Source organism: Microcaecilia unicolor, chromosome 1, assembly GCF_901765095.1.
Source record: "Microcaecilia unicolor chromosome 1, aMicUni1.1, whole genome shotgun sequence".
NCBI classification, from domain to species: Eukaryota; Metazoa; Chordata; class Amphibia; order Gymnophiona; family Siphonopidae; genus Microcaecilia; species Microcaecilia unicolor.
This window is the reverse complement of record NC_044031.1, coordinates 25020052-25038184: the sequence shown is the minus strand read 5'-3', so window position 1 is coordinate 25038184 and position 18133 is coordinate 25020052. Positions and strand designations below refer to the sequence as shown.

The window sequence follows — 18133 nt, the reverse complement described above, 5'->3', positions numbered from 1 at the left end:
GAGTGACTGTGTAACACATAGAGAGTGAATGTGATACAGTGTGAGACATAGAGTGTGTGAGAGACAGTGTGTGTGAGAGAGAGAGTGTGTGTGTGACAGAGATACCTCCCCCCCCTCTGGTGTCAGGCCCCCCTCCCTCCCTCCCTCTCTCTGGTGTCAGCCCCCCCCCCCCCCTCTGGTGTCTGAGCGTTACTGTGCAGGACGCTGAGCTCTGGCTGTGCTTCAAGGAACTGACCAATCCTATTTAATAGAATGCACCTCCAACATTCTGAAGCCGAGAAACCTCGTGTGGTTGGTCACTTCTGCTTGTGACGAACCCGGAAGTACGTGATGTCAATTCAGGAGATGGATACAGAGCAGGAATGCCTCAGCCATGCAGTCAGCTTCAGAATGTTGGAGGTGCGTTTTATTATATAGGATTAATAATTAATAAAGTTGTTTACTAACGAAGATCTTCCAGTTTCTGGTATCCTTGGTCGCTCTCCCACTTTTTTTACACACTTGTTTCTATCGTGGGGCGTTTGAGTTCTCCGTTTTTTTGGCAGATTTCCTCTCACATGTACATCTCAGCATACACTTGGTAGGAATGGAGATGCCCTTCTCATTGTACCATCCAATTTTACAACATGAGACCAGGTTACAATTCCAAAGCTGTATGTGATTGATGATCTGTAGTATCTTTGTGCTGGATCATTTCACCTTCTTCTATACCTTAATGTTTATATCATCTTCCTGTTCAAGCTCGTTTATATTACACAGTTCCAGTTTTTCTTAGTTTCCATTATTACCGTTGCACATTTGTCCTGGCCTAAATCGTTCTGCCGCTTTCTGAGGAACAATTCATTAACTGGAGTTGTTGTATTAAATGATGACTACAGGAGCTCTACAACTTCAGATCATTTACAAACAATAGGTAAAGTCTCCTCTTTCTGATCTTAATTCTTGCTCAACCATCAGCCCTCGGTTGCTTTGCGGTATTATCACTTTCAAACTATTCTGCTTTGATTTGTCAATCCTAGATCTTAAATATGTGTATGTTATTTTCTGAAGCTTTTGCTCCGATAATATTTCTCTTTCCGTTTCTGGCATGCTCTCTTTGTGAACCCTTTCAATTAAAATGTAGGTTTTGTAGCATAATACCTGCTTTTCATCTTCTGAGGTCCACTTCACTGGAATTAGTTTTCTTCATTTTGTTTTCATTAGCTTTTGTATTCCAACATGTGCTGTGTGGATCATTTGGTGCTTTTTGAGATGAGACAGCTGATTGAAACTTTTATTACACTGACTACATGTAAAAGGTTTCTCTCCTGTGTGGATTCTTTGATGAATTTTCAGATGTGATAGACGAGTGAAACATTTATTGCACTCAATGCACGTGAAAGGTTTGTTTCCCAAGTGGATCATCTGATGCATTTTTAGAGATGATAAAGAAATGAAGCTTTTATTGCATGTAGTACATATAAAAGGTCTCTCTGCTGTGTGGCTCCTTTGATGAATTTTCAGATTCGAAAGATGAATGAAGCATTTATTGCACTCAGAGCATATGAAAGGTTTTTCTCCTGTGTGAATTTTTTGATGAATTTTCAGATTTGATAGACGAGTGAAACATTTATTACACTCAGTGCACATAAAAGGTTTCTTTCCTGTATGAATCATTTGATGCTTTCTTAGAGGCGATAGAGAAATGAAGCTTTTACCACACTCAGTACATGGGAAAGGCTTCTCTCCTGTGTGAATCCTCTGATGAATTCTTAGATTTGATAGACGAGTGAAACATTTATTGCACTCAAAGCATGTAAATGGCTTCTTTCCTGTGTGGATCTTTTCATGTTTTCTTAGTGCTGATGAAGAAATAAAGCCTTTATTACACTCAGTACACGTAAAAGGTTTTTCTCCTGTATGGATCCTTTGATGAATTGTTAAAGATGATAAAGAAATAAATTGTTTATTGCACTCAGTGCACACAAAAGGCTTCTCTGCGGCATGGCTTCTTTGATGAATTTTTAGATTTGATAGATGAATGAAGAATTTATTACACTCAGAACACATGAAGGGTTTCTCTCCTGTATGGATCCTTTTATGAATTTTCAGATATGATACTTGAGTAAAACATTTCTTACACTCATTACATGTAAAAGGTTTGCTTCCTGTGTGGATCATTTGATGTCGTTTTAGAGATGATAAAGAAATAAAGCTTTTATTACACTCCATACACGTAAAAGGTTTTTTCCCCTTGTGCATCATTAGATGCCTTCTTAGAGAAGATGAAGAAATAAAGCAATTATTACACTCAGAGCACATGAAAGGTTTCTCTCCTGTGTGAATCCTTTGGTGAGTTTTTAGATTTGACAAACGAGTGAAACATTTATTGCACTCAAAGCACGTAAATGGTTTCTTCCCTGTGTGGATCATTTGATGCTTTCTTAGTGGCAATAAGGAAGTAAAGCTTTTATCACACTCAGTACATGCAAACAATTTCTTTTTTATATGGATCATTTGATGCTTTTTCAGATTTGATAGCTGAATGAAACTTTTATTACACACAGGGCATATAAAAGGTTTTTCTCCTGTGTGAATCATTTGGTGCTTCTGGAGATGTGAAAGTTGAATGAAACTTTTATTACACTCAGTACATGTGAAACGTTTCTCCCCTGTGTGGATCCTTTGATGAATTTTCAGATTAGATAGCTGAATGAATCTTTTATTACACTCAGAACATACAAATGGTTTCTCCCCTTTGTGTATCATTTGATGCCTTCTTAGAGAAGGTAAAGAAATGAAGCTTTTATCACACTCAGTACACATGAATAGTTTTGTCCCTGATCGTGTTAATTGGTGTATTATTAGATTTTTGTTCAGAAGGGCATTTTTGTCAAGTTCAGAACATGACAGTTTTCTTTTGCCTATGTTTATTTTTTGGTTCTTCTTCATAAAACACTTGCAGTTGTAAGAGTTCACAAATTCTGTACTTTTAAAAGGTCTTTTTCCAATGTGTGTTTTTAGATGTGTAATTAATGCTTTCTTATTACAAAACCTTTTGCTACATTCAGTACATGGAACCGGTTTCACTTTAGCATGAATTCTCTGGTGCAATTTCAGATTTAACCTTTTTTTGAAACATTTTGCACACTGAGAGCATGAAAAGGGCCTCTCTTTGGGGTGTGTCTGCTGGTGCAATAATAAATGATATTTCTTATCAAAGCTTTTTCCGCAGATATCAAATATAAAGGGTTTCTTTTCTATTCCTTCTCTCTGGTGGAGGCCAGAAGTCAATTGCTCAAGATTACTTTGCAAGGATGTCTGTGCTCCTGGGTGTGTCTGATGCTCTGGGGTGTTTGTGAGCTCCCCTTCACTTCTCCCACAGTCAGTGACTCCATCCAATGAGTCTCCTGCAGCGTCTCTCTGCTGTTGATTTTTTGCGTTCCTCCTCTCAGTCACCTGGGAAATATTCTTACAGATACTTCTTGATTGTCTTGGGATTTGCCCCATTTCTAAAGGCGGTTCTTCTTGACTCTCCTCCTCCCTCTTCTGTACCACCTCATTATCTGCTGGATACACACAGAAGACATTAATCCTGTGTTACTGACTACGGAAAGCTTCTAATGATCAAGGAACAGAATTTTCTGGGTTCATACAATTACCACATAGTATCTGTGATGTTCTATGGTTTACAACAGGGGTCGGTAATTTTTTCAACTGAAGGACTACATAGGATATTTCAAATTACAGAGGGAAGATAACTACACTCATTGGGTTTCTGCTAAGTACTCATTTTGTTTGCATATATAAAACATAGAAACGTAAGGGCCCTGTTTACTAAGGTGCGCTAGCATTTTTAGCATACGCTAAACAACGCTAGTGCGTCTACAGCACAGCTTAGTAAACAGGGCCCTCATTGTGCCTTAGTATGAGTCATCACCTCATATTGTGTGTGTATTATACCATGCTTCTCCTCTTTGTCCTCCCTACCTTTTTTGGCTGCCCGTCTCGTCTTCCGCCAGGGTCGCTTTACTCATACTACCCCTCTCTTCAAGTCGCTTCACTGGCTCCCTATCCGTTTTCGCATCCTGTTCAAACTTCTTCTACTAACCTATAAATGTACTCACTCTGCTGCTCCCCAGTATCTCTCCACACTCATCCTTCCCTACACCCCTTCCCTTGCACTCCGCTCCATGGATAAATCCTTCTTATCTGTTCCCTTCTCCACTACTGCCAACTCCAGACTTCGCGCCTTCTGTCTCGCTGCACCCTACGCCTGGAATAAACTTCCTGAGCCCCTACGTCTTGCCCCATCCTTGGCCACCTTTAAATCTAGACTGAAAGCCCACCTCTTTAACATTGCTTTTGACTCGTAACCACTTGTAACCACTCGCCTCCACCTACCCTCCTCTCCTCCTTCCTGTACACATTAATTGATTTGATTTGCTTACTTTATTTTTGTCTATTAGATTGTAAGCTCTTTGAGCAGGGACTGTCTTCTGTTTGTGCAGCGCTGCGTACGCCTTGTAGCGCTATAGAAATGCTAAATAGTAGTAGTAGTAGTAGTAGTAGTAGTAAGTGACTTTAAGGACATTTTGGACTGATGATTACATCTGCAAGCAATTCATAAGCAGTTCATCTGGCTGCTGCAGTTGAGCTTAAGAAATGAGGTCCTTTTGTCTTTGGTATCTGCACAGCGTAACATGAAGTGCTGTAATATTTTGCCTTTATAAAATAGGTATAAAATAGCACATACTTACAAATGTTTACAGGCTCCCCGATACAAATCTCCCGCTATGAGAACTTTACCTATAGGAAGTGACTTTTCTAAAACTGCCTACCAGAGGCGTACCTAGCTTGTTCGACACCCAGGGCGAGTCGCTGCTGCGCAACACCCTCCCCCCCAAGGCGCACTACACCCCCAAAAGCACATCATCCCACCACCTTTCCTCCTAGCAACGGGGTGCGCAGAGCAGGTGGGCGGTTGTCGGCTTACCGCTCGCTATACAGGAAGTACTGCCGGGCTACCACAGCAGTCTGGCACTACTTCTCACCCCTAGCGCGCCGTCATTTCTGGTGCTACAAAAATGTATTTATTTTTGTAGCGCCGGAGTGTACCCAGCGGGAATCGGGCAGTGCCGCGCGCTGCCCGGTTACTGCTGGTTTAACGCAGGAGCCCTCAATGGGTGGCGGTAAGGGCTCCCCCCCAAAGTGGCTGCGTGGCAAGTGCTTTACTTGCCGCCCGGCCATTTCCTATAGGAAAGCGAGACTTCTCTTTTACCAGCTGCGGTAAAAGGGGGCCTCGACGCACGTGTAAAATACGCATCGACGCTAGCACTGGCCCCCTTTTGCCGCAGCTTGGTAAAAGGGTCCCTAAATTAGCTTAACTTTAAAAAAAAAAAAAAGACCTGTATACTATACATAAACCACCCCCTGCTCTCTTAGATCTCAGACTGTGCACAACTTTAAATCCAGATGGACAGAAGCAAAGAACAGAGGAGCCTCTCTGATCTACAACCCAAGTTTCAGTAATGAATGCCAATCCTACGTCCAAATCCTCAGTTAACTCCCAACACAGTTGTTTTACTGAAAATGATTCAAGAGAATTTTCCTTTTAAATGGGTAAATAAATATATTAAATATTTATTTGAGCTTTAACCTTACAAATAGTTACAAACACATTGCAAGATATAATCCACATTAATATCATCACCAATGTCAAACGAGACTTAACCATCTGGCTTAACTTACTACTACTTAACATTTCTAGAGCGCTACTAGGGTTACGCAGCGCTGTACAATTTAACAAAGAGAGACAGTCCCTGCTCGAAGAGCTTACAATCTAATAGACAAGTGAACGGTCGGTCCGATAGGGGCAGTCAAATTGGGGCAGTCTGGATTCACTGAACGGTAAGGGTTAGGTGCCGAACGCAGCATTGAAGAGGTGGGCTTTAAGCAAAGACTTGAAGACGGGCAGGGAGGGGGCTTGGCGTAAGGGTTCAGGAAGGTTGTTCCAAGCATAGGGTGGTGAGGCGAGGCAGAATGAGCGGAGCCTGGAGTTGGCGGTTTCTCAGTTTGGTAGAACTGCAGCTACTGTATTAAAATGAACATTTGTCTTCTTTCCTAATCACACAGTACTTCAGTAGTTTACATATATGTTTTCGCCTGTCAAATTTAGTCATTGCCACATCCTACTTTTTAAAGGTATTTTTACAGACAAAATCTGTGTTCACACATCAGCTATATGTATTCAGGGCCGTGCCGACACGGTAAGCGAGGTAAGCATGGCAGGAGGGCACCATCCTCTGGGGGGCGCCCCGCCGCACCATGCTTACCTCGCCCTCTTCTCCCCAGATCCTTTTCCTTTTTGTTTAAATTTACCTCTCTGGCGCGTGGCAGCGTAGCGTTAGTGAGGAGGCAGCGTTCTCCCGCCCCGACGTGTCAGTCTCTTCCCTTCTCTTGGTTCCGCCTTCTTCTGACGTCAGAAATGACGTCAGAAGAAGGCGGGACACTGAGCGAAGAAGACACGTCGGGGCAGGGGAGCGCCGCCTCCTTCTCACTAACGCTACGCTGCCACGGGCCGGAGAGGTAAATTTAAACAAAAAGGAAAAGGATCTGGGGAGAAGAGGGCGGGTAGTGTAGCGATCGTTTTTTGGGGGGGGGGGGTGCCGGCGGGGCCAAAGGCAGGGGGGCGCCGGAGACCCTAGGCACGGCCCTGTATGTATTTGTCTTACTAGTTGCTCTGTCTTCATGCAATGGGGCAGCTTGTGCTGTGCGTGTAACAGATTACATGTATGTATATTTATTAAGCTGTGTATAATGGACTAGGTCCCTGCATTTCTGTAGTCCTCTGTGATTAGCCTTTATGAGCACCTGTGTTTCGTTCTCGGTGCCTTTTGGAGCTTTGTTATTACTGCCTGCCTCCGAGCATACTGGGAAGAGCAGATTTTCCCCCTCCCTCAGATTGCTCCTGAGGTAAAAATAAGAATACGAGAGAAGTACCTAGGTCATAGATCCAGCATGTAGAGGGCTTGAACACTCCACGCTGAGGCAGTAAACTGCTGCTTGTTTTCCCTCTCAGAGTTAGTAACCCATGGAGGGGCATAATCGAACAGGGCGCCCAAGTTTTCCTGAGGGTCGGTCCCGTGAAGGGGCGGGGAAACCGCTATTATCGAAACAAGATGGGCATCCATCTTTCGTCAGGGACGCCCAAATCTCAACATTTAGGTCGACCTTAGAGATGGTCGTCCCCGGTTTTCGGCAATAATGGAAAACCGAGGATGCCCATCTCAAAAACGACCAAATCCAAGCCATTTGGTTGTGGAAGGAGCCAGCATTCATACTGCACTGGTCCCCCTCACATGCCAGGACACCAACCGGGCACCCTAGGGGGCACTGCAGTGGACTTCACAAATTGCTCCCAGGTGAATAGCTCCCTTACTTTGGGTGCTGAGCCCCCCAACCCCCCCAAAAAACCCACTCCTCACAACTGTACACCACTACCATAGCCCTAAGGGGTGAAGGGGGGCACCTACATGTAGGTACAGTGGGTGTCGGGTGGGTTTTGAAGGGCTCACATTTACCAGCACAAGTGTAACAGGTGGGGGGGGGGGGGGGGATGGGCCTGGGTCCGCCTGGCTGAAGTGCACTGCACCCACTAAAACTGCTCCAGGGACCTACATACTGCTGTCATGGAGCTGGGTATGACATTTGAGGCTGGCATAGAGGCTGGCAAAAAAAAAAAAAATATATATATATATTTTTTTTCTTTTTAGGGTGGGAGGGGGTTGGTGACCACTGGGGGAGTAAGGGGAGGTCATCCCTGATTCCCTCCGGTGGCCATCTGGTCAGTTCGGGCACCTTTTTGAGGCTTGGTCGTGAAAGAAAATGGACCAAGTAAAGTCGACCAAATGCTCGTCGGGGACGCCCTTCTTTTTTCCATTATCGGCCGAGGACGCCCATCTCTTAAGCACACCCCAGTCCTGCCTTCACTACACCTCCGACACGCCCCCGTGAACTTTGGTCGTCCCTGCGACAGACTGCAGTTGAGGGTGCCCAAAATCGGCTTTCGATTATGCCGATTTGGGCGACCCTGAGAGAAGGACGCCCATCTCCCAATTTGTGTCAGAAGATGGGCGCCCTTCTCTTTCGAAAATGCCCCTGATGGTGATTTTTCACATTTTGGCTGCTGCTGTTGCTGTTAGTGCTGTGTTTCCGATTGCCAGACGTGGACAGTTCCAAATCTCTAGGCGAGGGACTAATCACAGACACGGACTCACTCTGTATGTACAGAATCCCTAATCTGGCTCAACACAACTTAAGTGAATGATTTGTTTATCTTGTCATCAACTGTATTAACTGAAGAATTGGATTAAGGATTGGAGTCTCTTTTTTAGTTAATAGGCAGCCCCAGGTGTACGGTTGTGGAGGAGTGGCCTGGTGGTTAAGGTGGTGGACTTTGGTCCTGGGGAACTGAGGAACTGAGTTCAATTCCCACTTCAGGCACAGGCAGCTCCTTGTGACTCTGGGCAAGACAACACATATACAAGTAGGACTCTTCGTTTTGCATTCATTACTTGGTGTATTTATTGACCCCTGATGCAGACGCTTTTTAGCGTCGAAACACGGCCTGTGTCGGGTCGCTATCTCTGATATAATAAAGACTGTTGGACTCACGTCTCCAGTGGTGAATCGTCTATTAGTCTCTACTTTTGCCTTCTGTGAGCCGCATTGAGCCTGCCATGAGTGGGAAAGCGCGGGGTACAAATGTAACAAAAAATAAAATAAAATAAACTCTCTGAACACAGTTATACTTGGTTAAGGTCAAAATATTAGTTTATGTTCTTCATAAAATGCATGACAATATAACACAAGCCGTATTTTTTGACTTATGAGCCTCTTGCCTTTATGTTCAATTTATTGATTGGGAAAATTTTTAGTACTTTGTTCATCTGATTTATTCTAATAATTCATGCATGCTCCTTTTATAAGTTACTAGTAAAAAAAAACCGTTTCTGATGCAAATGAAACGTGGGCTAGCAAGGTTTTCTTCGGAGTGTGCATGTGGGAGTGTGCGTGTCCCTGCCCTCTGCCCTCTCTCCCTCCCCCCTCCGAGTCCAGTCCTTCAGTGTTGTTTCCTGCTGTTCTGTGTTTGTGTTACAGAGAGAGTGAGGGCATCTCTCTCCCCTCCCCCCTCTGAGTCCTTCACTGTTTCGTGGGATTTCCTGCTGTGCTGTTTTCCTTCACTCATGGGGAAACCTGATATCTCTGGCGCTTCACACTTCCGGCTGGAGGCTTCAGTGGTGCCTTTTATATATATAGATATCCTAATGTTTTGTGTTCATATTTCATATTGTGTTTTTAACTTTATGGTTAGGTTAATGTTCATCATTCACCTAAGTATAAAGCTTTTGTTGATGTTTAGTTGTTTGAAAGTATGGTAATTACTTATGCATATGTTTTCTAATACAGACTGGAAAACTCTTTTTATTGGAAAAAACTAAAAACAAATAACATACAAATCAAAAACAAGCCCCTAGCTATACACGGTCCTCCTATCTATGTACACCCCCTCCCCCTCCTCAATAGTACAGTGGAAACTGTTTATTAGAAAGACCAAAGAAAAAAACCGGACATGCAAATCAAACCCCAGGCTCCTAGCTAGACATGGTCTGCCTATCTATGTACACCCCCTCCTCAATAATACAATGGATCAACCCCCCCCCCCCCCCCGACCCCCCACAACCCCTTCAGACAACTGGCACACAATCCCCTGGGAAGCATGTCCCCTCATGGCGGCTTAAGCCTCACGTGTCTCCACCACCTCGAAGCCACCCCCACCCCTTTTTCCACCCTTTCCCACTTCGCCGCTTCCTGCACCGCCCTTACCACATCCCAGCTGACTACCTCCGCCGGCCGGACCTCCTGGTACAGGGACACCCTGCAGCGCGCCATCCAGAGGCAGTACCGCAATATCACCGAAATCAGAAAGCGTGTTACCGGATCCCCGCGTCCCTCTCCACCCTCTGGGCCATACACCCAGTCCGCATAGCTGTAGTTGCGGAAACTGGGGATCTGCAGCAACGAGGAAACCCGGTCAGAGACCTGGACTGTAAATGGGCACCTCACCAGGAAATGCTCCATCGTCTCTTCAGTTCCAGCACATTCCTCCCGTGGGCACCCTCTATCCCGCACATTGCGATATTTCAAATTTCCTCGGACGTACAGTCTACCGTGAAAGGACAGCCACGCCAGGTCTTTATACTTCACCGGGATGCGGTTCGAAGCAATCAACCGTAACCCCTGCTGCATCCGTGGGGCCGGCGCGTCCCTCAGCGCCAGAGGAGCTGAGAACACCTGCGCCCGTACTCTGTCCATCCAGACCCCCCGTTGTCCTGCCTTCACCTCCCCCACCGTCAGCCCCCACACCCTCACCAATTTCACTAGGGTCTTGCAATAACTCACCCCCCCCGGAGCCCCCCTTCGCAGTGCCACTACCCTCCCCCCCTCCCGCCATAGGTCCCAATATCTCGGCCACCACTGCAGGACACTCCTAGCCCACCCCGGTGGCTCCCGCCCTACCGCCCTCCCCAGATTGAACTGCAGGAACAAAGCGCTGAAAAACAGGACTGGGTTTATCATGCCCACCCCCCCCTCCCTCCTAGGCAGATAGGTAACATTCCGTTTTACCGGATTCGTCCTGTTGCCCCAGAGCAGCCGGAAGAACACCCCATACAAGGCCGTGTACCGGCTCTCCGGCAGCAGGCAGATGTAACTGACGAACAGAAACAAAGGAACTAAGTGTGCCTTGATGAGCTGTACCCGCTCCCCCATGGTCATTTTCCACCCCTTCCATCTATCCACCCTCCCCTTCACTTCTTGGAGACACCTATCCCAGTTGTAGAGCCTATAATCCCCCTTCTCGAAGTATATTCCCAATACCCGTATACGTTCCACAGCTGTAGGAAACCTACCTCCCAACTCAAATTGCAGCCCCTGATCCCCAACCCACAGGCTATTGGACTTTTGAAAATTGACCTGCGACGCTGTTGCCTGCGAGTATTCCTGGATCAGGTTCTGCAATCTACCTCCCTCCCTCTGGTCCGCTACCCACACTGTAACGTCATCTGCATACGCCACGACCCTTAACTGGTTATTGTCCCCCACCTCCACCCCTTCCAGCCCCTCCGCCCCCCCCTTCTCCAGCCGTCTTATAAAAGGGTCGATGGCGTATGCATACAACAGCGGGCTGAGTGGGCACCCCTGTCGGACCCCTGCCCCTACCTCAAACCCCTGCCCTCTCCACCCGTTAACCAGGGGAAAACACCCCGCATGCCGATAGAGTAGCTGTAATTGCTCTATCCAACCCTTCGGAAACCCATAGCGCTCCAGAATGCTCCATAGGACACCCCACTGCACTCTATCAAACGCTTTTTCCTGGTCGAGTGTTACCAACAGCCTACCATGCCCTCCCACTCTACTGCGTTCTACCCCCTCCCGCACCCACGCTGCAGCTTCCAAGACCCCTCTCCCTTTAACCCCACATGCTTGCGAGGCTGCTAGCAAATCCCCAGACACCTGCCTCATTCTCTGGAATAGCATTCGCGCAAAGATTTTTCGATCCGTATTAAGCAGTGCTATAGGCCGCCAGTTGGCCAGCATCGCCGGGTCCTTCCCCTTACTTAGTAGGATAAGAGCCGCCTCTGTCAAGGAACTAGGCAAGGAACCCTCCAACTGGGCTGCCCCCCATACCCTCACCAGGATCGGCACCAGCTGCTCCTTAAAGGCCTGGTAGAACTCAGTTGTTAGCCCATCCGGCCCCGGTGAGGTCTTCCTGTGGAGCGCCCCGATGGCTTCCTCCACCTCCTGTTCTGTCCACGGGTTCAAGAGGGCCTGAAGCTGGGGTCCCCCGTGACCTATCCCCGGGGTTCCTTCCACATAACACTCCATCTGCTCCATATCAATCTGCTGGGCTGAAAGGAACGCCGCAAAGTGGTCCCTCACTGCCCCCAGAATCCCCTCCTTGGTGTCCTGCAGGACCCCCTGTGCATCCCGCACCCCCTCCATCACCCTGCGCGCCCTCCGCTCCCGGCAGCATGCGAAGGGGTCCGGGCTACACATTTTCCCGAAGTCCCGCTCATACACCAAGGAGGTGTAGCGGTTGTACTGTACCTGCTCCAGGAGTGCTTGGAGATCATGTATTTCTTCCTCCCTCCCCCCTTGTGAAATCAATGTGTCCCTCTTTTTCTTTATTGCCATGCCCACTTTGTCCTTTCCCTCCCCTCCCTTCTCGCCTGTCTGAGAAAGAATCCCCGCGTTCGTCTTTTCACTGTATCCCACCACTCCCCCAATGACTGAAATGCCCCCTGCACTGACACCTGATCTTCCAAAAACCGGCGGTACTCCTCCCGCACCTGCTCGCTACCTAACCACTTTAAATTTAGTCGCCATAACCCCCTCCCTGGCCTCTGCGCTGCCGCCCCCCCCACCTGAAGGAGGACCATGTGGTGGTCTGAAAAGTCCACGTCCACGGTTCGTGGACCCCCCAGACAAACCCCCTTCTTTACCAGGAATCTATCGATTCTACTTTTACACTGCCCTCGAAAGAACGTGAACCCCTCCTGTTCCTCACAGAAGGCCACATGCGCGTCTACCAGCTCCGCCTCCCGCATGATCCCTGCCAGCCTCACCCCGTCATAGCCCACCTGTACCGATCGTCCCCCACTATCCTTTTTCCGCAATATGGTGTTAAAATCTCCCCCCCAGACTACTTGGCGCGAAGTGTATAGGTAGGGCTTGATCTTCCCAAAGAGGAGCACCCTTTCCTTCTTGCTTTGGGGCCCGTACACATTCACCACCCTCAGTGCTCTATCCTCCCAAATCGCATCCACAACAAGACATCTCCCCCACCCCCAGCTCCACCACTCGCTGAATATTCACCCGGTGGGACTTAAATAAGATCCCCACCCCACCATACCTCTCCCCCGCCAACCCCCACACCGAGGGACCCCACTTCCAGGCCCGCCTTGCCCGCCTGATCACCTCAATGGACCGCAGCCGAGTCTCCTGGAGCAGGAAGCAATCTGCTTGGACCCTCGCGAACCAGTCATACGCTAAACCCTGCTTCTTCGGAGAGGCGATGCTGGCCACATTCAGCGTGGCAAATGTCAACACTAAGCCTGCCATCCTCATTGCGAGTCACGGGTCTGCTCACTCCCAACTTCTTTCCTTATCTCCTGGGATACCCCCTTCTTACCCTGAAGCAGGTCCTCTGCTATGCGGTCTACATCATCCCCTGCCAAATCCCCCTCCCCCCCCCGCAGCCGTCCTGTCTGCACCTTACCCCCCCCTCCCCCTTTCTTCCTTCCTTTCTTCTTTGCTCTATCCGGACCCACCCCCTGATCCCTCCCTCTCCCCTCTTCACCCCCCGCCCCCTACCTCCTCCTCCGAGTCCTCCACCTCCCCCAAGTCCTCCAAGTCCTCCAGATCCTCCTCTAGCTCCACTCTGTCCCCCCAAGCCTGCACTTGGGCCTTCACCACCTGCCCGGCCCCCTCAGCTTTCCTCTTACTCCCCTTTCCCCTCCCTCCCTCCCTTCCCTCTTCCTCCTCCCTCACCCCTCCCCCTCCCCCCAGAGCCTTCCCGCCCTTCTTCCTACCACCAGTACCCTCCTCCAGTGCTTCCTCATATTTCCGTTTGCCCTCTCCAATCCCCCCTGCCGCCCCCTCTTCCTCCATTAACTCCACCTCTTCTCCTTCCCCCTGTTCTTCCTCCTCCCTCCCAACCTCCCTATCCTCCTCCTCCTCCTCCAACACCTGAAATCTGTTCCCCCCCCTCTTCCCCTGCAGCGACCCCTCCCTGCCCACCCCTACTTTCCCCCCCCTCCGAAACTTCCCTTTCCTCTGTGGCACTTGTACCCACTCCCCCTCTCCCCCCTGCTCCACTCCTGACCCAGCCCCCTGCCGCCCCCCCTCCTGCATCCCCTCCTTCTCCCCCCCTTGCCCCTCCCTGCCTATCACCCCCTGCCCTATCCCCTCCTCCATTACCCCCCCTCCCCGTCCCTTCCCCCACATATCCCACTCGTTATGGGCCGCCCTAGGGCAGTTCCGATATGCATGGCCTAACCCGCCGCAGAGGTTGCACCTGATCGCGGTGCAGTCCTCTGTGGCATGCTGATCCCCGCATCTTCCACACTTTACCACTGGGCATGACATGCTGAAGTGCCTAAACGAACCACATCTGAAGCACTGCCGCGGCTGCCCCTTGTAAAAGCACAGTATCCTGTCACGACCGATAAAGGCAGCCGAAGGAATGTGCTGGACCACATGGCTCTCCTGTCTCAATTTGACCAGGGCTCCCCAACCTCCTGCCCAAACCCTGCTTGGATCCGGTAACTTTGTAAGTGGGGATCTCAGCTCCGCGTACCTCTGTAGCCAGTAGGCTAAATCTGCCCCAGAGATAGACTCATTTCTCACGAGCAGGGTGATCTGCACCAGGTCCGGCTTGCTGACTGGAATGGCCCTGAGGTCCCGCCACTCCCCCTTTCCCCTCACCCCCTCGTACCTTTCCCAGAATATTTCCATCCCCCTCTGGGTCATGAAGCTCAAGTCATATTCTGGGATGTTGATGGGGTGTATACACGCGTAAAAGTCCTCGGGTATAAACCCCATCCCCATCACCAGCCTCAAGACCCGATCCCTGGAGGGCATTGCCCCCTCCCCTATCCATTTGAGCTGTACCACATTTCGCCGCTTAGGCAGCTGTCCACCCCCTGTCCCCGCTCCCCCCCAACCCCTCCCTGGGCCCTCAAAACCACCCGATCTCCCCCCCTCCCTCCTTCCCCCTCCCTGGACTACTGCCGCAAAGGACTTGGACCCCAGCCCCCACCGCCCCCCCTCCACACTTGTTCCAGCCCTTCCCTCTGCCTCCCCCCCCTTCTGTCCCTCTGCCCCTCCCCTCATCCCTCTCCCTTCCTCAATATCCACCGCCCCCTCCCCCTCCCGTTGTCCCCCGTCCCCTTCCCTCTCAGACAAACATCCAGCATCGTCCATAGTCAGTTCTGCGGCTTGGGCTGCCTCCAACTGATTGTCCTGCCCATCACCACTTCCTGGAACGTCCCTGCTCGTCCCTGCCACTGCAGGCTCCAGCCTCTGGGCTAATCGCCTCCTCTCCTCTGTCTCCTGGCGATACTCTGGCACCTGCCCAGTCAGGTCTGCAGCTGGCGATACCAGACTCCCTGCTCGCTCTGCCCCCGAACTCCCTCCAACCTCCGGCACCAGGGGCGAAGCCTCCGGAACTCCGCCGCTCCCCTTGGCTCCTCGCTCCCAGCCGTCCTGCTGGCAGGTCTGCTCCACCACCCGCTGCACATCTGTTAGACTTGCCATGTCCACTTCTGTAGTCAACGAAAGTCTCTCAACAATCGGGTTACTTCCCCCTTGCTTCTGGTGCAGTCCCTCCTGCGTTCTCCCAATGGCTGGCGCTTCCCGGGGGCATGGCTTGTCTGTTCCTGATTCCGCCACAGGCTGGCTGTTAGCACCCCCCGATTTCACCTCTTGTAATGGACAGCTGGTCAAATGAGCTCCCAGCTGCTGCCCGCTCCTATTCCTCTCTCTCCGACCCCTCTCCTGTAAACCGCCAGCTACTCCATGCTCAGGGAAGACCTCCCCTGCTCCCGGACTTCGTGGGCGGGGCTTCTCCAGATGCCATGCTGCTTCGGTTTCCACTTCAGTCATTGCAGACCCGGCCAAAAATACCGGAGTCTGCCTCTGCTGACCCTTTTCCAACAGGGCCTCCTTCACGGCAACTGTCTCTGCTGTTTGCACAACTGCAGGTAAGCCCTCTGAGACTTCGACCACCACCTCTGTAGAAAACAGGCTGCTACCTGCGTCTCCCTCTGCTGCCTCCATTATCTGGAGTTTTGAAAAGTTACTGAGTTCTGTCCTCCCCTCCACAGGTAGGATCTCTACTCCAGCCCCCACCTCAGAGCCATGTCCTGCCGCTGCCTCCTTATCCTCTGGCTGCTGGGTAAGTGCTCTGGACTGTGTTGCCAACTGTCTCATGTATTTTAAAGTGGGGTCACCTCTGAACCCAGACAACTCTTTTGAGTCTAATGCTGCTGAAGACACTGAAGCTTGCTGCAACTGTAGTGTTCCTGAACCCCCAGACTGTGGTATTGAAGCCATCCTTTCTCGGTTAACATAGAGCTCCCTCAAAGGATTCACAGAGCCCTTTTTTAAACAGTTCAACAAGTGTTCTTTTTTCCCCAACAACTTTGATATCCGGGCTTCCTCTTTAACATACATTTGTCTGTGCTCCGCTGGGGCAAATTTACACATAGTTCTTGCCATTTTCAGACGTTTTCCTAGCTCCACTACTTCTTTTTCCACCAGCTTAATTCGTCTTACAATATTTACCACACTACTTGCTGGATCATCAGGGTCATAGCTCACTTCAAGGAACTCCTCATCTGACGATCCACTCTCACTTTCAGCTGCCTCCAGCAAAGGCTTCTGGCAAACTTCCATCGCCTCTTCCTTCTCCCTTCCTTGGAAGCGCCCTTCTGGGGCCTGTACTATCTTCCTCCCCCCTCCACTGTCTTCTCGCTTACCTTCCGCAAGCTGGGCCATGGAGGGGGAAATGCTCTGGTGGCCTCCACTGGGCTGCTTCTCCCTTCGGTCCACTGGACTCCTTTCCCTTCTCCCGGTAGTCAAACCAGGGAGAGAGCCACTCCTTTCGGCCTTCTGGTCCCGGGCCCCAGGAGGCCCCATAGCCTGGGACTTTCCTGAGGCCTTCTCCCCAGGGACCCTCCTCATCTTTGGGGAGGGAGCTAGGTCTCACTCCCTTTCCACTGGAAGTCAGCAGAGCTCTCTAAAACACCTCCTTCCTCCTCAGCAGACTGGATGGACCGTGCAGGTCTTTTCCTGCTGTCATCTACTATGTTACTATCCACCTTATAATCGAACGAGAAAAACGCCCAAGTTCCGACCTAAATCGGGAGATGGACGTTTATCTCACAAAAACGAATAAAGCGGTATAATCGAAAGGCGATTTTTGGACGTTTTCAACTGCACTCCGTCGCGGATGCGGACAAAGTTGATGGGGGCGTGTCAGAGGTGTGGCGAAGGCGGAACTGGGGCGTGGTTATCTGCCGAACAAAGATGGGCGCATTTCACCGATAATGGGAAAAAAGTATGCGTTTTTAGCTAGAATTTAGGACACTTTTCCTGGACCCTGTTTTTTCACGAATAAGGCCCCAAAAAGTGCCCTAAATGACCAGATGACCACTGGAGGGAATCGGGGATGACCTCCCCTGACTCCCCCAGTGGTCACTAACCCCCTCCCACCACAAAAAATGAAGTTTCACAACTTTTTATTTTCACCCTCAAATGTCATACCCAGCTCCCTGGCAGCAGTATGCAGGTCACTGGAGGAGTTGTTAGGGGGTGCAGTGGACTTCAGGCAGGTGGACCCAGGCCCATCCCCCCTACCTGTTACAATTGTGCTGCTTAATGCTTATTAGTCGTCCAACCCCCCCAAACCCACTGTACCCACATGTAGGTGCCCCCCTTCACCCCTTAGGGCTATAGTAATGGTGTAGACTTGTGGGCAGTGGGTTTCGAGGGGGATTTGGGGGGCTCAACACCCAAGGGAAGGGTGCTATGCACCTGGGAGCTCTTACCTTTTTTTTTGGTTTTGTAAAAGTGCCCCCTAGGGTGCCCGGTTGATGTCCTGGCATGTGAGGGGGACCAGTGCACTACGAATCCTGGCCCCTCCCACGAACAAATGCCTTGGATTTATTCGTTTTTGAGCTGGGCGCTTTCATTTTCCATTATCGCTGAAAAACAAAAACGCCCAGCTCACACATTGTTGAATAAAACATGGGCGTCTATTTTTTCCCAAAATACGGTTCGGTCCACCCCTTCACGGACCCGTTCTTGGAGATAAACGCCCATGGAGATAGGCGTTTTCGTTCAATTTTGCCCCTCTATGTAATACATGTACACTCACACACATATATTAGGGCTGCATTTTGATTAAAATGTTTAATCTTGATTAAAACAAAAACAAGAAGTTGGGAAAACTTCAAACGGGGAGGGGGGGGCAGGGGGCTGGAAACAGATGAAGTCACTCACAGCCTGTGTGTCTGCATATGTCTTC

The 18133-nt window shown here is 49.8% G+C and overlaps 1 protein-coding gene across 1 annotated transcript in view; it reads right to left on the bottom strand.

Annotated features, from left to right (window-relative positions):
- Window positions 1-534: 534 nt before the first annotated feature.
- The window catches only part of LOC115461455, a 104810-nt gene continuing 87211 nt past the window's right edge, over window positions 535-18133 (bottom strand). Inside the window, exon 8 of the mRNA XM_030191301.1 lies at window positions 535-3548. Within this exon, the coding sequence (XP_030047161.1) occupies window positions 1186-3548 (2363 nt within the window). The 3' untranslated portion in view covers window positions 535-1185. The remainder of the gene's footprint in view (window positions 3549-18133) is intronic.